The sequence below is a fragment of the Bombina bombina genome, chromosome 8 (assembly GCF_027579735.1).
Source record: "Bombina bombina isolate aBomBom1 chromosome 8, aBomBom1.pri, whole genome shotgun sequence".
Classification (NCBI taxonomy): Eukaryota; Metazoa; Chordata; class Amphibia; order Anura; family Bombinatoridae; genus Bombina; species Bombina bombina.
In genome coordinates, this window is record NC_069506.1 from 267,727,569 (window position 1) to 267,750,724 (window position 23,156).

Here is a 23,156-nt window from a genome sequence, read left to right on the forward strand (position 1 = left end):
TAAATTAAATCAATTAACTACAATTAACTACAATTAAATCAACTAAACTAAATTACAAAAAAACCCATACACTAAATTACAAAAAAAAAAGATTACAAGAATTTTAAACTAATTACACCTACTCTAAGCCACCTAAAAAAATAACAAAGTCCCCCAAAATAAAAAAAATGCCCTACCCTATTCTAATATAAAAAGTTAACAGCTCTATTACCTTACCAGCCCTTAAAAGGGCCTTTTGCGGGGCATGCCCCAAAGAAATCAGCTCTTTTGCCTGAAAAAAAAACATACAATACCCCCCCAACATTACAACCCACCACCCACATACCCCTAATCTAACCCAAACCCCCCTTAAAAAACCTAACACTAAGCCCCTGAAGATCTCCCTACCTTGTCTTCACCCAGCCGGGTATCACCGATCCGTCCAGAAGAGGGTCTGAAGTCTTCATCCTATCAGGCCAGAAGAGGTCCTCCAGAGGGTCCGAAGTCTTCATCCTATCCGGCCAGAAGAGGTCCTCCAGAGGGTCGGAAGTCTTCATCCAGGCGGCATCTTCTATCTTCTTCCATCCGGAGCGGGTCCATCTTGAAGCAGCCGACGCGGAGCCATCCTTCCTCACCGACGGACTAACGACGAATGAAGGTTCCTTTAAATGACGTCATCCAAGATGGCGTCCCTCGAATTCCGAATGGCTGATAGGATTCTATCAGCCAATCGGAATTAAGGTAGGAAAAATCTGATTGGCTGATTGAATCAGCCAATCAGATTCAAGTTCAATCGGATTGGCTGATTGGATCAGCCAATCAGATTGAGCTCGCATTCTATTGGCTGATCGGAACATCTTCTATTCTTAATGTAACTTTACTGGAACACACTTAGAAACGTCTTAATATGAGAGCTTGAGGTGTAGATATTGGATAAGTGTATATTTTCTGATACTATTCTTTGTTAAGCCTGATTTTATTACAAGGACAGAGACTTCATATTTTGCCTATAACTTTCCTTTACTGCTCAACAGCGTTTTAAAGTATAACATATAAACTGCCATAAATTAAAAGAAAAAACATAAATATAACATCCAATGAGATTAGGATAACATAGGTCATTATTTAAAATGTCCAGTAAGACAGTTAATAGGTATAAATAGTTCAATTAGACAGTTAAACATCCTCTTTTCTTTTTGCTGCTCTGCAGATAAGTATTGTTATTATTGCTCTTATTTATTGTTAATACATTTTGTCTTTTTTGTTTCTTATTTTTTATTCCCAATTTTCTTTTATGTATATTTACATATATATTTATTTCAATTTGTATTTTTCATTTTGTTGCCTTTTTTTGTTTGTTTCCGTTTTACTTTATCAAATAATATTTACGTTTTCTTTTTTCAATTGATTATTATTGTGCATATTTTGAATTCCCCTTTTTTTGTTGGTTATCTTATTACTTTCATTTTGATTTCGTTTTAAGTCCGTCGGTCTATTACTACTTTCTTCTGACCGTTTTTTCCCCTGCTCTTACTTTATTTTGCTCCATGCTCTGTCCATTTCTGGCTCCGGCCGCCATTTTCTTTTTGCTTTTTCCTTCCTACTATGTCACGAAACTCACTTTCCCGTCTCCTTTCTCTGTTTCTCCACAAGCAATCTCCCGCCTCCTCCATTACCTCACTTGGTAACGCCAACAGTTGTTTCCATATTTGTTCTTTTAACTGTCTATTAATTGTTTCAATTGTTTAGCGACTTTTAAAGGAAATTTCTGTCCAATTTATTTAGCTTAAGTATTTTATGGTTTATTTATATATTATATTTAGAAACCTTTTGGGAAAAATGAATTTTACAATTGTTTATCCTATTATTTAATTATTATGTCTCAAGATACGTCCCCATCTATTTCTGAACCAAATGTAAACAATATTATTCAGTCTATGGAGAAATTTAAACAACAAATGTCTGAACAGATGCAAAGTGTTATTGCTTCAGTTAACAGTTCTCAAACGGCTGTTCCAAAAAAGGCATCTAAGAAAACAAACGGCTAGATTTAGAGTTTTGCGGCCAAAGTGGTGCGTTAGCTACGCGTGTTTTTTCCCCCCCACACCTTTTAAATAACGCTGGTATTTAGAGTTCTCTGAAGGGCTGCGTTAGGCTCCAAAAAGGGAGCGTAGAGGCATATTTACCGCCACTTCAACTCTCAATACCAGCGTTGCTTACGGTAGCGGCCAGCTTGAAAAACGTGCTTGTGCACAATTCCCCCATAGGAAACAATGGGGCAGTTTGAGCTGCAAAAAAACCTAACACCTGCAAAAAAGCAGCGTTCAGCTCCTAACGCAGCCCCATTGTTTCCAATGGGGAAACACTTCCTAAGTCTGCACCTAACACCCTAACATGAACCCCGAGTCTAAACACCCCTAACCTTACACTTATTAACCCCTTAATCTGCCGCCCCCGCTATCGCTGACCCCTGCATTTTATTATTAACCCCTAATCTGCCGCTCCGTACACCGCTGCAAGCTACATTATACCTATGTACCCCTAATCTGCTGCCCCTAACACCGCCGACCCCTATATTATATTTATTAACTCCTAATCTGCCCCCCCAACGTCGCCGCTACCTTACCTACATTTATTAACCCCTAATCTGCCGACCAGACCTCGCCGCCACTATAGCTTCGGAATAGCTTCATAGTGAATTTTTGTTTTTTATAAGTTTGCTGGCTCCGTTTACCCCCCCCCCCCCCGTAGTTTACTGGTTAAACTGAAGGAAATTAAATCCAAGTTCATACCCCCCCAACTTCATCATATAATTGTTCCATTATAGCGGCTAGTGATAATCCCTACCCTATTCTTTACATTATGGCTAATAGTTTTGCTCTCCTCTCTTTTAAAATGCATCTTCTAGTGTATAGAGAACCAAGAGTGGCCTCATTAGTTTGAGGAGGGCAACCTAACTCAACTATAAATACAAATGAGGATGCTATAGGTTTTGAGCGCTATCCAGATATTATATTTAATTGTATTTAAATACGTTTCACCCAGTGTATACAATATGATCAAATTTAGTATCTATGACTTCTACATTGTAATATGATTGATGTTGTAAATCTATATACTCATATACTCAAGTCGTCCTGTATTGAGATATAAGAATTATGCTATATGTAACTTGTTTGTATTGCGCTATATTTTAAGATGTTTGCACTGTAAATCCTCAATAAAAATATATTTTAAAAAAAATTGAATAAATAAGAATATTCATGTTTAACCCCTTAAAGGGATAGTAAACCCCCCCAAAAAATTATGATTCAGATAGAACATACAATGTTAAACAACTTTCCAATTTAATTCTATTATCAAATTTTCTTCATTCTATTGTTATCCATTGCTGAAAGGACAGCATTGCACTACTGGCAGGAAGCTGAAAATATCTATTTAGCCAATCACAAGAGACAAATGTGTGCAGGCACCAATTAGCAGCAGCTCCCACTAGTGTATGATATGTGCGTATTCAATTTTTATCAAGGGATACTAAGAGAACAAAGCTCATTTGAAAATAGAAGTGAATTTAAAAGTGTCTTAAAATGACATGCTCTCCCTGAATCATGCAAGTTTAATTTTGACTTTCCTATCCCTTTATGGACCACAGGGACCAGGGCTATTTTTACATTTCTGCGGTGTTTGCGTTTAGCTGTTATTTTCCTCTTACTCATTTACTGTACCCACACATATTATATACCGTTTTTCTCGCCATTAAATGGACTTTTTAAAGATACCATTATTTTCATCATATATTATAATTTACTATAAAAAATGATAAAATATGATGAAAAAATGAAAAAAAAAACACTTTTTCTAACTTTGACCCCCACAATCTGTTACTTATCTGCAACCACCAAAAAACACCCATGCTAAATAGTTTCTAAACATTGTCCTGAGTTTAGAAATACCCAATGTTTACATGTTCTTTGCTTTTTTGCAAGCTATAGGGCAATAAATACAATTAGCACTTTGCTATTTCCAAAACATTTTTTTTTTTTCAAAATTAGTGATAGTTACATTGGGACACTGATATCTGTCAGGAATCCCTGGATATCCCTTGACATGTATATATATTATTTTAGTAGACAACTCTAAGTATTGATCTAGGCCCATTTTGGTATATTTCATGCCACCATTTCACCTCCAAAAGCGATCAAATAGAAAAAATTGTTCACTTTTTCACAAACCTTTTCACAAACTTTAGGTTTCTCAGTGAAATTATTTACAAACAGGTTGTGCAATTATGGCACAAATGGTTGTAAATGCGTCTCTGTGATCCCCTTTGTTCAGAAATAGCAGACATAATATGACTTTGGCGTTGCTTTTTGGTAATTAGAAGGCCGCTAAATGCTGCTGCGCACTACACGTGTATTATGCCCAGCAGTGAAGGGGTTAATTAGGGAGCTTGTAGGGAGTTTGTAGGGTTAATGTTAGCTTTAGTGTAGAGATCAGCCTCCCACCTGACACATCCCACCCCCTGATCCCTCACAAACAGCTCTCTTCCCTCCCCCACCCCACAATTGTCCCCGCCATCTTAAGTACTGGCAGAAAGTCTGCCGGTACTAAAAATAAAGGCTTTTTTTTATTTGTATTTTATTTTTAGCCCCCATCCTCCCTGATCCTCCACAAACAGTTCTTTAACCCTCTACCTTATTGTCCGCCATCTTGGGTACTGGCCCCCGTGTGCGCACCTGCCTCCGGTCCCGTGTGTGCACCTGTGCACGCTCATGGCGCCTACCGCACATGATCCTGCCCCCCTCTGGCATGTTTCCTGCAGCGATGGCCGTCTACCCGTCTCCCTGAAATGGCTCGCACCCACCAACAATCAGCACCATTGTTGGCTGATGCAGAGAAGGCCACAGAGTGGCTCTCTCTGCATCGGATGGTTAGTGAAGGGTATTGCACGATGCCTCAACATCGAGGCATCACTGCAATACCCTAAAAGCGTCTGGAAGCGATCCACCGCTTGGAACCCCTGACAACGTACAGGGTACATCCTTGGTCCTTAACTGTTGTTTTTTGTAGGACGTACCCTGTATGTCATCAGTCGTTAAGGGGTTAAAGGTATTTTTCTGGGAAGGGCTTCAAATTGTATATAGGTATATACATCTGTATATATGTGTTCATATATGTATATACGGTATGTATGAATATACTTATATAAACACATAAATACACATGAATATACATACTGTATATAACCATATACATACACGCATACACATATTCAGACATATATATATATATATATACTGTATATATATATATATATATATATATATATATATACATACAGGCAGTCCCCGGGTTACGTACAAGATAGGGACTTTAGGTTTGTTCTTAAGTTGAATTTGTATGTAAGTTGGAACAGGCACTTTTTTTAGGTGAAACTCTAGCCAAACATTTTTGTTTTGTTTTGGATAGCATAGGATAAAGTTTGTTTTGCTATCTGTGCCCCTGTTCAGAAAATTTCACATCACTTTCTGTCCTTGTGACAATTGGATTTTCAGTATTTTGGATTATCCTGGAAAGAAGGATTGTTGATAAAGCTCTATTTTCTCTGTATGTAAGTACGAGTTGTACTTAAGTCGGATGTCTGTAACCCGAGGACTGCCTGTATATATATATATATATATATATATATATATATATATATATATATACATACATAAAAGCCCTTTCCAGTCAAACACCTTGTCATATACCATATACTGTATATCCTATAATATAAAAGGCCAAGTGTGTTTGTCTGAAGCTGTCATGCGCGAGGACAAACACACCTGGCCTTCTACAGACTGACCTCCTGGCATCTGGACTGGGTGTGAGGGGGGCATAACGCGGGCGGGGTCGGGCATGACGCGGACGTGACTGGAAGGGCAGGGCCGTCAGAGAGCTTAAAAGAGGGGGGATAGAGAGAGAAAAAGAAAGTGAGAGAGACATCAAAAGAGAGGGGAAGAGAGGAGGGGAGAGAGAGCAAAAGAGGGGGGATATAGAGAGCAAAAGAGAGGGAGAGAGACAGCAAAAGAGAGGGGGAGAGAGAGAGAGCAAAAGACAGGGGGAGAGAGCAAAAGAGAGGGGAGAGAGAGCGAAAGAGAGGGGGAGATAGCAAAAGAGAGGGAGAGAAAGGGGAAAAGAGAGGGGAGAGAGCAAAAGAGAGGGAGAAAAAGAGAGGGGGGAGAGAACAAAAGAGAGGGGGAGAGAGAGAAAGCAAAAGAGAAGGGGTAGAGCACAAAAGAGAGGGGGGAAAGAGGGGGGAGAGAGAGAGCAAAAGAGAGGGGAGAGAGAGAGCAAAAGAGAGGGGGAGAGAGAGAGCAAAAGAGAGAGGGAGAGAGCAAAAGAGAGGGGGAGAGAGAGAGCAAAAGAGAGGGGAGAGAGCAAAAGAAAGGGGAGAGAGAGAGCAAAAGTAGGGGGATAGAGAGGGCAAAAGAGAGGGGAGAGAGATAGCAAAAGAGAGGGGGGAGAGAGAGCAAAAGAGGAGGGATAGAGAGAGCAAACGAGGGGGGGTTGAGAGAGCAAAAGAGAGGGAGAGAGACAACAAAAAAGAGGGGGGAGAGAACAAAAGAGAGGGAGAGATAAAGAACAAATGAGAGGGGGAGAGAGATAGCAAAAGAAAGGGGAGAGAGAGAGCAAAAGAGGGGTGAGAGAGAGACAGCAAAAGAGGGGGGATAGAGAGAGCAAAAAAGAGGGGAGAGAAAGAGCAAAAGAGAGGGGGAGAGAGAGATAGAGAGAAAGAGAGAGCAAAAGAGAGAGGGGAGAGAGAGAGCAAAAGAGGGTGAGAGAGACAGCAAAAGAGAGGGGGAGAGAGCAAAAGAAAGGGGGGAGAGAGAGAGAGCAAAAGAGGTGGTATAGATAGAGCAAAAGAGAGGGAGAAAGACAGCAAAAGAGAGGGGGAGAGAGAGAGCAAAAGAGAGGGGGAGAGAGAGAGGGCAAAAGAGAGGGAGAGAGCGCAAAAGAGAGGGGGAGAGAGAGAGCACAAAAGAGAAGGAGGAAAAGAGAGGGGGAGAGAGAGAGCAAAAGAGAGGGGGAGAGAGAGCATAAGAGAGAGACAGTAAAATAGAGAGAGGGGGAGAGAATGAGAGAGCAGAAGAGGGGGGAAATAGCAAAATAGAGGGGGAATAGAGAGAGAGAAAGGGGTGGAACACGGGCTTTAGGACTAGTATTTCATATTTATATTAATAATTTTTTTTTTTTTTAAATAATTTTTATTGAATGACATAACATAATCCATGACATCTTTTTCATAAATACATGTGTAACAAAACAGTAATTGCTTTACAGAGAGTGCAATACAAACATATAGGACCCTTTCACTCATATGGGCCCGCTATGTCGTACATAACATCTTTTAATATTAATATCAAAGTGTCCGTCATGGTTGGGGAGAATCCCCATAAGATATTATTCGAAGAAAAAGAATATGTAATAGTTTCCTATAATTTTATTCTTTTTTAGGTATAGTAGTAAAAGAAAAGGGAAAGAAAAAGGAGAGGGAAAAAAGAGGCAAAAAAAAGGAAAGAAAGGAAGAAGGTAAATCTCCGGTTTAATATAAAGTAAAAGCAAAAGAAGGTCAAGGACATGTGTCACTCGTGGTTATCAGCGTCCCGCTCCGCTCTCCCCGTATGCGTGACCTCATCTAACCTAATACTGCGTCTATTATCCATCCGTTGTTTATCTATCCAAACTATCCAGTCCTCCCAGGTCTGGAGGAACTCTATTCTAGTGTTGAGTAGGGTAGAGGAAATATCTGCCATCTGATAATAATATTTGATTTTGTTGAGTATTAAGTTATAGCTAGGTACTGAAGATTTCCAGAATCTTGCAATTGTAGTCTTGACAGCTGTGCAGACTATTCCTACCCATTTTAGTTTAGTTTTGGTAAGGCCCTCAATTGGGAAATGTAACAGGGCTTGTTCTCTATTCAAAGTAATTTGTTTGTTTAATATCTCAGTGAGAAGTTTATTAGTTTGTGACCAGATATTTTGTGCTTGTGTGCAAGACCACCACATATGTGTGTATGTGCCTATTTCCTTGCAACCTCGATAACAGTTTTTGGAAGTTTTATCTCTCCATTGGGTCCTACTTGGGTGTAGATACCACCTATATGCTACCTTAATATAGTTTTCTTTTAGGTTGGCACTAATAGAACATGCCTGTCCAAAAGATAGCCCTCCAAAATCTGACAGCAGCTTATAGAGTGGAGGAAGGGACAACATGGGTTTGGTGATAGTTAATATAACATCGTCAGCAAACAATGCGAGTTTATGTATTGTGTTACCGATTTGGATTCCTGCAATATCTTTCCTAATTCTAATAGTTGCTGCCAATGGCTCTATACAAAGGGCAAAAAGCAACGGGGAAAGAGGACACCCCTGCCTCGTCCCATTTCTGATCGAGATCGTTTTGGATTGATAACCGGAAAGTCTGATAAATGCTGACGGGGTCGTATATAATGCCTGGATGGCCTTTAAAAAAATTACCCTTTATCCCAAACTGCTGTAACGTTAACAACATGTAATCCCAATAAATCCTATCAAACGCCTTCTCTGCGTCCAACGAGAGGAACAGAGAAGGCGTTTTTTCTTTGGTAGCATAATCCAATAAATCAATTATTTTCCTGACATTATCTGGGGCCTCTCTCCCTCTTATAAAACCTACTTGGTCGGGCTTAATCAACCCAGTCAACAATGGGTTTAGTCTATTGGTCAAAATTTTAGTAAACAGTTTAAGATCTAAATTTATCAAAGATATGGGCCTATAGTTCTTACAATGAAATGTATCTTTTCCTGGCTTTGGTACAACACAGATTCTTGCCGACAAAAGTTCTGGCGGGATAAATCCCCCCTGCATTATATAGTTAAAGGATTCAACCAGATGTGGGACCAACTCCACCGAAAACCTTTTATAAAACCCACCCGAGTACCCATCTGGCCCAGGTGCTTTGTTACTTTTAACTTGCTTAATCGCTATCATAACTTCCCGTGGGGATATTGGTGTATCTAATTGGCAAGCCTGCTCTTCAGCTATATGTGGAATATTGCTTTCCTTTAGGAAAGTTTTAATTTGTGTTGTCCTGTGGTTGGATTCATTGATCTTAAGATTATATAAAGACTGATAGAAATCTGCAAAGGCGTTAGCTATTTGTAACGGATCATTTAATAGGTGTCCCTCCCGTGATTGTAGCTGGGGAACAGAAGAGGTTCTAGTAATATTTCTAATTTTCCTTGCAAGCATGCGATCGGGTTTATTTGCGTATATGAAATACTGTGCCTCAACAATTCTTAAGGATGACAGTGCATCTTCATTTAAAATGTGATCTATTTCTGCTTTTTTAGCTATAATTGCTTTAGATCCTGCCTCTGATCTATTATTGATATGTAGTCTCTGGAGGCTTTCCAGTTCTAATTTTTGTTGTTGAAGGATATCCTTTTTCTTTTTAGTTATAAGAGCCTTTTCTTTAATAAGTATACCCCTGAGGTAAGATTTAAAAGCTCCCCATGCAAACAATGGATTGTCTGTGGAACCTTTGTTTATTTGCCAAAAATCTTTCATAGCACTAATTAGTTTCTGGGATCTAGTTTCATCTTTTAATAAGTGCATGTCTAATGTCCAATTCCTCTGCCTTGAAGGGTCAAAGAACCCCTGCAGGGAGATTTCTATGATGGAGTGATCAGACCAGGAGGTTTGTGTTATATTTGTATCCACTAATAGGGGGCATAAAATTTGGCTTATAAAGATATAGTCAATTCTAGAATAAGACTGGTGTACAGCCGAGTAGTAAGTGAAACCCTTCGCTTTTCGGGTTCAAATGCGCCAAACATCTATTAAATTGTGATCTAATATTAGGTCGCTCAGAATTTTTGATGAATTTTTATGCGGTGCTGGGGACCTATCTAATTGATCATTAATTGTGAGATTAAAGTCCCCTCCAAGGACTATTTTATATTTCTTCCAAGAAGTCAGGATTTTACTGATTTTAGCTATAAACCTTCCCTGGTCCTCGTTGGGGGCATATATGTTACCTAGGACTATTGGGCTACCCTGAATCTTACCTTTCAAAATAAGGAATCTCCCCTCTGGATCCCTGATCACTTCCTCCTCTTGAAAACCAAGGGTGGACTGCATTAAGATGGCTACCCCTCTTTTTTTTTGAGCTCCTACTGCATGGTATTGGATTGGGAAGGCTGCATCACAGTATTTTGGTGTGGTAGTACTAGTGAAATGGGTTTCCTGTAGCATAATAACCTGCGCCCTTAGCGACTTGTACTCTGCTATAGCTTTTTTCCTTTTTATGTGTGAGTGGAGACCCCTCACGTTGTGAGATATTATTTTAAGAGACATTGGTTATTCTATGTGTATGCTTATACGATAAAGTGTACTCAGGTGTATCAAAGTGTTGGTGCTTACTGTGCTCCCCAAGTGGCTCGCGGTGGATGATAATCTTTGTTATTGTACCAGAGATCACAGACCAGGACAGCTCACGAGTGACCATTGAAGAAGAAAACCAGAGAGAAAAAAGAAAAGAGTTAAATATAGAAACAGAGCAAAAAAACAATTGTATCTGTAAGCGATACATAACCAACATTTACTTAGAACAGTTTCCCCCTAGCAGGGGCACCAACCTGCACATAACATAAACATATCATTAAACGAACAAGTAAAACATTAAATATTTTAAGTGAAAACATAACATTATAACGATAGAGCAGCCAGAGTATTTTGTGACACCCTAGACAGCTCTATGAACTCCCGTCATACCAACGGGTTAATGAGTAATTTTCTTTTACTTAACATTGTTAACTATAGTAATCAACATACACACATTTATTTACCTATTTGCTAAGGTCTTTTATGTCTTAATAGATTTGAATATTAAACCTCTCTGTACCACCCTCCCCCCACTTCTTTTTTCAGATTCCAATATTTTGTGAGAACTTATCTTTGCAAAGTCAGAGTTCAGTTATCACTCTATGGATGTTCCTCCATCAAGTGGATCCGTCTAAGGGGGATCTCTCATAATAATGGCAAGTTAGGTTCTTTTATCTCAGCTAAGCAGCAACTTCGTCACTAGGTATTTGAGAGCGTTTTCGTGGAGTTTGTGGTCTTGCCTCTGTGTCCCAGATCCGCTGGATTCTTTTCTTAGGGGCTCTTTGAGGTAACGGCAAGGGTAATTCCTCCATTTGCAGATTCATTTACCTCATCATCTTTATTCCTTCTTCCAGGCTAGTACAGGAGTACATAGTGTTTTGATGCGTACAAATAAGTCTAAAAGGAAATGACCACCGGTATTTCACCTTAGCTTTCATCAAGGCCATGATGACCAGTTTAAGATCTCTGCGTTTCTTTAGGGTGGTTGGAGATAGATCTGAGTAGAACTGTAATTGATGACCCTCAAAGTCAAATTGTGAGAGCTTCCTAGAGGCCTGGACTATTTTCTCTTTAGTAGAGCAGTAATGAAATTTGATAATAATGTCTCTTGCCAAATTAGGGTTTTGAGGTCTGTTTAGAGCTCTGTGTGCTCTATCCATAAGTAGAAGATTTTCCTCTATGTCAGGTATGAGTTTTCGGAATATGGCCGGTAGAACTTCTTGAAGGTTGTCAAATTTTTCTGGCAGATTTCGGATCCTAATGTTAGATCTTCGAGACCTATTCTCTAGGTCCTCAATCTGGGATTCTAACGCTGAGATCTGTTTTCCATGTTCAGACATAGTGGAGTGAACCTCTGTAAGATCATCTATGACTTCATCCACCTTGTCCTCTATTATTGCGGTTCTATTACCAATACTCAAGATGTCAGACTTCAGCTCTGCTATAGCCGTTCTTAATTCTGTTTGGAATATCTCTCTTATTTGTCCCACCAGAGTAGCAGGGGGGACCTCAAGCTGATCTCCTTGGGAGTCTTCAGATATATTATCCTGCTCTACAGCTGACTCCATGATTGCCAGATTTGTGTTTTTACGATGTTTTTTCGCTTGGGCCCTAGACAGGCAGTCCTTGACTGTTTGATGCTTTCCTGTCATAGTAATGCAAGGACTGACACAGAAGCAAACCTCAGCAAACTCTGTTAGAACCTGTTGCTATGCGTTTTCTTGTTTGGTGTATTACCTAAATATGAGCATATATCAGTATCTTGACATCATTTTAAATGCGTAATTCTTTCTTCAGTGTATACTTGTAAGCAAACATTCTGCACCCCCCCAGATAGGGATCGCTATTCAATAAACATTTCCTTTAATTTGTTGGTTGAGAAAAGCAACAGGAACCTCTCCCTCTAGAACATTTTTCCTCTCTTGTACCTTGATCTCTAAGCCACATCTGCTATGGGAGATCAAGAAAAGGCTCATGCTCTAGACCAATATCTGTTTGAGGGCTCAGTTGCTAGATAAAAATGAGTTATTCACCTCAACCCATTTCAAGCTTGTAAATCAAGGAATAAATGTCTCAATAAAAAGGAAGTATTTGCAGCTCTGCAAGGGGTTCTGTGATATCCTGCTTCTTAATATATAATAAATGAGGTGGGCCCAATTTTATTCCGGTCTAAACTTCCTTGTGGTATTAAAGAAAGCTGCAAGGTGGCTATGGGTCACTGTGTGGGTTAGTTGAATAAAATATATGGTCTGATTCTGCCTAGGCAATTTAAACACTCTTAGGGGTCTGTACTGTGTAAGTCCAGCTATAATCAATTAGAAAGATAATGTGGCCTCAGCTGCTTGCTGGTTTTAACCTCCTTAGGCCTAAACTTCCCTCTTCTCCAACTAGGATAGCAAGGCCCTAGTGAGATATGTCCATTTTATCATGGGATATACCAAATGTCACTGTCCGGTTTCTGGTTTATACAAAGTTCCCCTTGTGATGCAACTCAGGGCCCAAGAATTAAACAAATGTTTCTGTGGAGCAGGGATGAACTATAGTGTCAGTGTCCCCTTGGTAACACACGTGGTTAATTTGGGTGTTCCGGTCTCTCCCCTGGTACGATAAGGGGGACCTATGTGTGTGCGCTGACTGAAGGGTCACCTCACCTCACAGGAGAACTGTCGACTGGACTCACAGCTGTACAGATGGGCCCTCTTCTCTGTGATCACAGGCCTTAATGGCGGCTTTCTTCTTGCGGCGGCAATATGGCCGCTGTTCGCGCCAAAAGGCCCAGGGGTGAGAATCTTGGTCTCCGGTATGTCTCCTTCTGGCCAGATGGACCCACCGGCTATCCCTCAGCTCCTGTCGTCTCTCAGCGAGAGGCGCTATAGTTGGAATGCGATTCGAAGCTGTCTGGGAGATCAGCCGTGACCAGGCTGCGACAAGAGGCGTGCGGCTATTACCGGGGACTGTCGGACCCACCCGGCTCTCTATCAGCTGCCGTCCTCTACATCAGCTCCTCTTTGCTGACACAGCTTAAGTCCCCAATCTTCAGCTCCGGAGCGGATCCCCGACCCTCCGGAGCCTGCTGTTATGCGCCTCTGCTTTGCTGCTGGGTGGGTATATCTCGGGCGCTGCTGCTCAAATAGCGCACAGTAGTAGCCAAAATTTCAAAAGATGTGTGGCACAAGTACTGCTTGAGGTTCTCCCACAGTAAAAAAAACTTTTTGTTGAGAGAAAAGTATAAATTTGGCTATTTTATATAGTTATAAGTCAGGAGCTCTGATACCTAGCATCCAACCAGCACGGCAGTTAACTCCGCCTCCTTATATTAATAATTTTATAGTGTATATATGATTGTAATACTTTATTTTAATGTACCTCTGTTGTGCTATGCTACAGCGAATCATGTCCACCCGGCAATTGTTAAATAGACCCCCTCGGTCTTCACTTGTGCTAATCTGCCGGGCGTAAATTTAGTTTGTGCTCAAAAGCACCCATTCACTTTCAACTTGTCAGGGTATCTGAGCATTATTAAATAATATATATATATATAAATATATATATATATATATATATATATATATATATATATATATATATATATATATATATATGGTTGTTGGGACCACAGAATCAATTATATATGAGACTATTTGCATCAGTTCTATTTACTGTAGATTGCAATCCTTTCCGCCAAATGGTTTTGGTCACAAAGACCGCTGCTCCATAACCCTGTCCGCCTGCTCTGAGCAGGCGGACAGACATCGCCGGAATTCAACCCGATCGAGTACGATCAGGTTGATTGACACCCCCTGCTGGCCCATTGGCCGCGAGTCTGCAGGGGGCGGCGTTGCACCAGCAGCTCTTTTGAGCTGCTGGTGCAATGCTGAATATGGAGAGCTGTTCCAATCAGCCAATAGAATGCGAGCTCAATCCTATTGGCTGATTGGATCAGCCAATAGGATGTTTTCTATCTTAATTCCGATTGGCTGATAGAATTCTATCAGCCAATCGGAATTCAAGGGATGCCATCTTGGATGACGTCATTTAAAGGAACCTTCATTCTTCAGTTGGACTTTGTTTGAAGAGGATGCTCCGCGTCGGATGTCTTGAAAATGGAGCCGCTCCGTGCCGGATGGATCAAGATAGAAGATGCCGCCTAGATGAAGACTTCTGCCCGTCTGGAGGACCTCTTCTTCCTGGCTTGGATGAAGACTTCTTCCCGTCTGGAGGACCACTTCGCCCGGCTTCGTTGAGGACTTCGGCCCGGCTAGGTGAAGACTTCTCAAGGTAGGGTGATCTTCAAGGGGTTAGTGTTAGGTTTTATTAAGGGGGTATTGGGTTAATAACTTTAATATAGTGGTGGCGACTTTGGGGGCGGCAGATTAGGGGTTAATAAGTTAAAATAAATACAAAGTTGCCTGTAAAATGAAAATAAATCCTAAGCTAGCTACAATGTAACTATTAGTTATATTGTAGCTATCTTAGGGTTTATTTTATAGGTAAGTATTTAGTTTTAAATAGGAATAATTTAGTTAATTGTAGTTATTTTATTTAGATTTATTTAAATTATATTTAATTTAGGGGGGTGTTAGGGTTAGGGTTAGACTTAGGTTTAGAGGTTAATAACTTTAATATAGTGGCGGCGACTTTGGGGGCGGCAGATTAGGGGTTAATAAGTATAATGTAGGTGGCGGCAGTGTCCGGAACGGCAGATTAGGGGTTAATAATATAATGCAGGTGGCGGCGATGTCGGGGGCGGCAGATTAGGGGTTAATAAGTGTAATATTAGGGGTGTTTAGACTCGGGGTTCATGTTAGGGTGTTAGGTGTAGACATAAAATGTATTTCCCCCATAGGAATCAATGGGGCTGCGTTAGGAGTTTTACGCTGCTTTTTTGCAGGTGTTAGGGGTTTTTTCAGCCAGCTCTCCCCCATTGATTCCTATGGGGAAATTGTGCAAGAGCACGTTTTGTCAGCTCACCGCTACCGTAAGCAGCGCTGGTATTGAGGTGAGATGTGGAGCTAAATTTTGCTTTACGCTCACTTTTTTGCGGCTAACGCCAAGTTTCTATAAACCCGTAATACCAGCGTTGTCTGTAGGTGAGCGGTGAGGGAAAACTGCTCATTAGCACCGCACAGCATTACCAACAAAACTCGTAATCTAGGCGATAGTTTATTAATATCAAATTATAGTGTACATATTAAAAATATACAAGAATCTGTAACTTTCTGTTAGCAGTATTGAGAATGAACTTGTTTGTTTTTGTCATGTTGCCCCCGGTGTTGTGATGCGAGAATTGATTTGACTGTTAACAAAGATGTGTTTCCCTAGTAACCATGCATTACCAGTGAACCAATGGAGGGATGAGCTCTCGTTAAGGGCCTAACCAATTCATCAATGATGGGACAGAATAAAAAGGGGTGGGGTTATATCACATGAATTTAACCCCAAGCATGGAGATAGTCTGGGCTGTTTTTTTCCTGCTAACTGGTGATTGATAATTGCTGCCTGGAATACGGTCACCATAAGCGAAATTGGGCTACCCTTTCTTATCCACATTGCAAAATACTTCTTTTGTTTTTCTGAGGTGAATTGAACTTGTTGATAATTCTGGAAGCTGAAATATTCATTGGTTAACTGGAAAGTATAAGAGTTTGCTAAATATAGATAAGATTTAGAACAAATATATTCATTATTGCTGCAGTTAATAGATTTAAAGAGCATATTTGTATTTTAAAATTTGTATTTCATAGCCTATGTTTTTTAAAACTAATCATTAATGCTAAGTAATTTATCTTTGCAAATATACAAATATATTTTAGAATTGGTCTTAATTGTATATAATTAAGAATTTATTTCAGCTTAGATAAATTGGCATAGGAGTTGGCTGTTTGCACAAATAATATATACAATTTCTGGTGTTTTAAATTGGAATTATATATGATAAATTGTGGCTATATAGCTGATTGTACTGTCTGAATGTTAGTGGCTTATATCTTGGTATCTCTTTGTGGTAGTTTAATGAAATTCAATTGTGAATAAGGTTAATAAATAAGGTATTTTTTAATTATCTTTGCATAGCATAATAAAATAATTCAAACTTGTATAGTATTGATTCATATCTGGTTTTATAATTCAATGTGTCTATAAATTTTAACTAATACAAAGAATTTAGGAATTTATATTAATTTTATGGTTTTGTATATGCATTTTATTGGGGTTTTATTTTAAAGAATAATTATTAAATGTATTGTATTATAACCTGGCCATATACTGACAAACTTGTGCATGTTAGTGCGTTTGCGATATTGCTTATTGCGACTCATGCTAACTTTAGTATGCCACTTGTAATCTATCCCTGTATATGTTACCTATTTTAGGTCAGTGTGCTCCTTCGCTGAAATAACTAAAAGACCTATTATTTATTGTATTGCACAAGTTGCTGTCTTGTAACCACAGCTCTGATTATCCCTGGCAGTTAAGGTAGAGGAAAAGGCTGGGCAGCTGACTCTCACATGTGAACTAGCAGGCAATGATGTCAATTGGAAGCGTGATGGGATAATGCTGGATTCAACCAATAAGAACCTCGTCCTGGGACGGCTATGGGATGACCCCCGGGGGGTCTACATCTGTAATACCAGCACAAATAAAGCCTATCTAGATGTGTATGTAAGAAGTGAGTATGGTCTGAGAAGCATAGAGTGCAGGGTAGGAAATACATGAACCCCTGTGTGTCAGTGTTATTCTTTCACTGTGTGTCCTGTTATTCACCAAGTTGTTACAGATCTCTCCCCTGACTTCATGCTTCAGTTAGTAAATCTGCTGAATAGAAAATCATCATGAGTTGTAGAGAAATGGTCCATATGAGATATTTTTTGCAATGCTTAATAAATTTAGGCCACCCCTTCCTTTTGTGCTATGCCACTCATTATTTCAGGGCTAGACTGCTGTTTTTATGCTATCACTGTGGAGTCTATTTACTAAGGTTTCAGACAGAGTGTTGAAATTCTATGGGCTTGTCTTTTAAGATAACCCCTCTCCCTTGTTATAATTTAATCTAGGATTGTGAATTGCATTAAGCCTGTTTATTTCACTTTATGTCATTTTCTCTTTTGCTGTCTGACTTTGTCTTATTTTTCAACCCTGTCGGTGTCACTCCTTGTCCAGATTGGCCTACCAGGATACCAGGAGATTTCCTAGGGATTTGCCGCAGCTGGGGCTGGAATGCTACAATTTAAAGGGGTGATTAATGGATGCAGTTGGGTTGTAGGGTGACCATTTAACAACAATCTGGCACTTTTTTAATACAAGCTAATAATATAATTCTGAAAAATAATATTGGGGGAAGGACTAACGTATCCCAGTAATCCCCTTTGAGAAAACTTGGGTATGCACATTCTACTGACTCAACGGAAATAGGACTGGTCTCCAAATTTTCCAATGGTTGCTTTTTATTCCCAGTCCAGCCCTGCTTTTGCTATTCGCTGCCAGCATGTCTCACTCATTATCTCTTGCTCTCATTATCTATTTCACTTACTGCTCTTTCTCTGCTTTCATTCTCTATATATCATACTGCCAGTCAGTCTAATTTTCTGTTCCTTTTGTTCCATAACTATCTGACTGTTTCACTTCCTATTGACTTATTCTATGCCTGCCTATCACACTCCCTGATACCTTGCTCTCTAACTGCCTGACTTACTCACTTTTGTCTCTCTTGCCTGTTGTCTGTCCAGCTCCTTTAGTCTCTCAGTCTGTCTCACAGAGGAACTGATATTCAAAACCTCACTGGCATGGAGAGAAATCAGAGCAGTTATTCAAGAAATGTTCAGACTAGCTTGAAATGGGGCATTTACAATTTACATTTTTTCTCCCTCTTGTATCTTCATCTTTTTAAATCTCTCTTTCATGATATCTTTTCCTGTCAGTAACACTTTTCATTACCAATTTTTTTTTTGGTCCCATTCTGACTACTCTGTCAACAAATCCATCTCCTTCTTCCCTAGCACTACCATGTCAGTCACTTTCCGTTCCCCTATCTGTCTCCACTCATCAAATCCATATTCTTAACCTCTACTTCCATTCTACTCTTGAGTGCAATTCCACTCACAATTTTCAGTTACTTCTTCCTCGTAGTCTCAATTTTTACCTAATCCCTCTCTCTACTTCCACTCAGATTCTGCCATCTCACTCCTCTTTTTTCTGTTTTCTTTAGTGTGCCAGTACTGCATTGAGTTAGATACTGGAACAGTCTCTGGATTCATTGTTGCTGATTTAATTATGATTGTTCTAATTGCTGCGGCTGTGTACTGTGTGTCTGGCTCTGAGACACGAAGACCAGCTCGAGGTGAATACACATGTGAAACCTCAGTATCTTCTAAAAGAAAGGGAACACTAGTATTTGACTAGTAGACACACATGGACACTTACCTGGAGTGACAAAGAGGATGACTACAGGGAACAAAGAATGTGCTCTGGGTCATATGTGAGAGTGACCTGGGTGAACATGAAGTATGACCTTGAAGTATATAAAGGCCTTGAGACACATTGAGTGAGACCTTACCTGGGGTGGGGAATATGAAAGAAAGACCTGGGATAACATGTAGGGTGAACAAAAAAGGGTTGCGTGTAGTGCAAACATGGGGTCATTTGGTTAAGGGATGTATGTAGTACACAGCTGTCTGTCTGGAGTGTGATGGTGGAAGGGTGCTTGGAATTTGCTTTCTGAAAAATACAAAGAGCTATAGAACAGTACCTTTATGGTGTATGTGTCAAAACCAGGGCCAGGCTAGGACCAAAAACAAGCCCAGATGCTGCTCATATATAACAGATGGTCTATAGCCTACGGTAGTCACTGTAAAGGCCATTTGCTTGGTTTGCCCATTGACTAGTATGGGCATGGACAACACATATTTACACACACATTTACAGGAGTGATTGTTTGAGAACTTACAATCTAGAGGCAGATGGGAAAATGTTTAAAGAGAAAATGCAAGATTTGTTTGTAGCTTGGACTCCAATCATAATATTTTATAGGAAGGACAAAAAAGTGTCTCAGAGCTATGAGAACCACTGTTTTTGTCAGACTGGATGGGCTGTGTACTGAACTTCTCACAGTTTGAAAGAGGATGATGGAACTGATTACAGATTTGATCACATTTGATGCAGAAAGGGTAGAAGCATTGTGTATTTGATAAGTAAGGAGTAATGAGAGAAGAGTTGATCCTTAATAATATCTGTGAGTAATTATGGGGTTGTGGCCTTTCTGAAGGTCTAGACAACACAGGACTGCATATTAATTTTGAAATGTTCAAGGGTCTGATGACCAGTGTCTAGCAATATATACCATAGATAGTTTCTTGTGATTTTTTTGGAACAAAGCTGAGTAGGGGAAAGGTGTGTATAGTGAAGTAAAGTAACTGACACATGATATGATGAGATTGTGAAGGTGAACAATAGGAAGACCAGGAGACAAAATAATTCTTATTTTTTTTTCTTCAGCGTCTGATAAACAAAATCTGATCCAGAATGATTCACTTTATCAGGTGAGTGGGTACAAGGAAAGGAGGTGTAATAAGTTGTTATACCGGAAACCAGAAGGTGTAGGGATAAAACATAGGGTGACTGAGCTATACGATGGAATTAAATGAATAGAAGTTTAGGTAGAGATACTGTAGAGTAGTTAGTTGATGCAAAAGGATGAGTCATAGAAAGTTTTGATACAGAGCACTGGGAGTTGTTGGGTAAGTTATATGAAAAGAAAATATGAGCAGATCTATATATTGGTTATATGGACCAATAGGAGGAGCTACAGAGAGATAAAATACGGTGTAACAAAATATGGACATTTTATTTGGATTTGTGTGAAGAGTTATAGAGGTTACATGGAACAACAGTGATAGCTGTTGGGTGTAGACAATATGAGGGGTTATACTGACAGGTTATATAATCAATATATACTATATGTATAAACTGTCACATTTGCTATCAGGAGGAGATATGTAGAGTTACACTGAGAGAGTAATAATAGAAATGATAGGGAGGACATTAGCCGTTAAGGTTTATTTTATTTATAATACAGATGAGCAATAAAAATGCACTGCAAAAGATATGCATAAAAGTACATATTTTATTATTTTATAACAGCTATTATGTTAGCAAAATTCATAGATTTTTGCTACTAGGGATGCACTTCTTGACAAATCTCTTAAAAACCTGGGAATTGTTTATCTTATCTCCTTTGTTATGGCCAAGTACAGCCAAGTAAAAATGTAACTCCTAGGCTGATATAAGAAATCACTTTGAAGCATGTTGCAGAGTCACTAACCATCACAATGTGCAGTATGCAATGGCATTATGGATTATTAAAGGGACATGAAACCCATTCATTTTTTCTTTCATGATTCAGAAAGAGCATATCATTTTCAACGGCTTTCCATTGTACTTCTATTATAAAAAATGCATTCTTTCACTTGGTATCCTTTATTGAGGGAACAGTAATGCACTACTGTGAGCTAGCTGAGCGCATCAGGGGAGCCAATGAAAAAAGGCATCTATGAGCAGCCAGTTTCCAATAGTGCACTGCTGTTCCTAAACCTACCTGCTTTTCAATAAAGGATACCAAAAGGACTAAACACATTTTATAATAGAAGTAAATTGGAAAGTTGTTAAGAATTGCATGCTCCATTTGAATCATGACAGTTTAATTTTGGCTTTACTGTCCTTTTAATTAAAGATCAAAATATAAAAGAACCAGTTCTGTTTTTATATTTCAATTCCATTTCAAAGTATGTAGCTTGCTTTACCAATAAAGGCCTAGATTACAAGTGAAGCACAAAAATATTAGCGCTTTTGCGCATTAACATTGGTAGAGTTGAATCAATAACACTTCTGTTTGTGTTCAGTAATTGTTTTATCACTCAAACGATAGTCTGGGATGTGCTAACATCTGCATGTCAGATATTGAGGTGCACAGTAAAATTCATGTTGGATATCACTCTAGCGCTAAGCCACTGGTTTTAAAAACTGTCTTCAGGCCTCCCCAACAGGCCAGGTTTTCAGGATTACCTTGGGTAAGAACAGATAAAATAACCATGGTTACTAATCAGCTGATTGTTTCACCTGTGCTCTAGTTTAGATAACCTCAAAATGTGGCCTGTTAGGGAGGCCTGAGGTAAGGTTTGAAAACCAGTGCACTAAGCTGATAGTGCACAAATAATGGATTTCTTCATGTATTTCTGTACTATACTATTAATAATGATGCTTATTTAAAATCTTTCAAAGCGCTATATTTTACTGAAGTATTTTGCATTGCACTCAATTGCAATAGTTTATTCCCCACTTGTATATGAGCACAAGGAGCTAACATCACTCCCCAAGGTTATCCATTAAAGGGACATAATAGTCAAAAAAACGACATGCTCTAATTTTTTAGAGCATGTAATTTTAAGACTATCAACCCTACACTACTATGTGTTTAACTCAGTGGCGGGTTCCACTCTGGACCAGCAGTGCTGCTGATTGGATCAGTGGCGGGTTCCGCTCTGGACCAGCAGTGCTGCTGATTGGATCAGTGGCGGGTTCCGCTCTGGACCAGCAGTGCTGCTTATTGGATCTTTGGCGGGTTCCGCTCTGGACCAGCAGTGCTGCTGATTGGATCTTTGGCGGGTTCCGCTCTGGACCAGCAGTGCTGCTGATTGGATCAGTGGCGGGTTCCGCTCTGGACTATCAGTGCTGCTGATTGGATCAGTGGCGGGTTCCTCTCTGGACCAATAGTGCTGCTGATTGGATCCGTGGTGGGTTCCGCTCTGGACCAGCAGTGCTGCTGATTGGATCAGTGGTGGGTTCCTCTCTGGACCAGCAGTGCTGCTGATTGGATCAATGGCAAGTTCCGCTCTGGGCCAGCAGTGTTCTGCAGGTCCCGAGAGGCACTTCTACTGTGTGTTTACCCCTTTGTGTAAGGCTGATAGCAATAGGAATATAAATAAATAAATATGACGCAATAGGAATAGTTATAAGATATGAATGTTAAGATTACTATCTTATGTTATATGAGTTTTTGATACTGACTCTTTTCTTTCCTTTTCTCTGTTTGCACATCTAAGCACCTTGGAGAGCGACAGGACGCAGCATACAGCCATCTCACCCCTCGAAAGATCTAACCAGCAGCATTTTTTAATGGTTGTTCCAGACAAAATCCCTTTTTTTATATTTTATGGTAGAGACTTTCTTCCTGGAAGCAGTAACGAGCTTGTATTGGAGATGATGGTGTTATGTCACTGGTTATTTATATCTGTCATGTGAAGCTCTTCTTTCCCCTGCTTAATAAAAATGTTGAGCCAACAGAAATTTTGTGGTGCATTTGAGCTGAGTGAACAAGGCGGAAACTATTACCTCTGATCTAACCACTAGATAGTACAAACGGAAAAAAGGGCGGTGAGATATATGCAGTAGCATGGGGGAGAGGAGAAAATGAGTGAGAAGCAAGACACAGGAAAGAATGAGAAGCGAGAGAAGAAAAAACTAGATAAGATGGGAAACAGTGAAAGAAAATAAGAGTGGGACAGAGATGAGAGATGAAAATAAATGAAAGAATGAAGTAGAAAAACAAATAAAGAAATAAAGTGAGAAGGAGTAAGATATGCCAGAGAGTAGGGTGAGTGAAGGGGAGAAATAGGGTGATGGGGAAAAAAAGGAAGTGAGAGGGAGATAAACAAGAGAGAGTAAAGAAGAGAAATGAGAGCAGAGCAGAGCAGAGGAGAAAAATATGAGTGGTGAGA

At 39.7% G+C, this 23,156-nt stretch overlaps 1 protein-coding gene across 1 annotated transcript in view; it reads left to right on the forward strand.

Moving 5' to 3' along the window:
- Positions 1–22,725, forward strand: part of LOC128638187 (T-cell surface glycoprotein CD3 gamma chain) — a 73,593-nt gene extending 50,868 nt beyond the window's left edge. Inside the window, exons 2-5 of the mRNA XM_053690050.1 lie at positions 16,859–17,056; positions 18,593–18,724; positions 19,879–19,922; positions 22,482–22,725. Of these exons, the coding sequence (XP_053546025.1) occupies positions 16,859–17,056; positions 18,593–18,724; positions 19,879–19,922; positions 22,482–22,538 (431 nt within the window). The 3' untranslated portion in view covers positions 22,539–22,725. The remainder of the gene's footprint in view (positions 1–16,858; positions 17,057–18,592; positions 18,725–19,878; positions 19,923–22,481) is intronic.
- Positions 22,726–23,156: the final 431 nt, after the last annotated feature.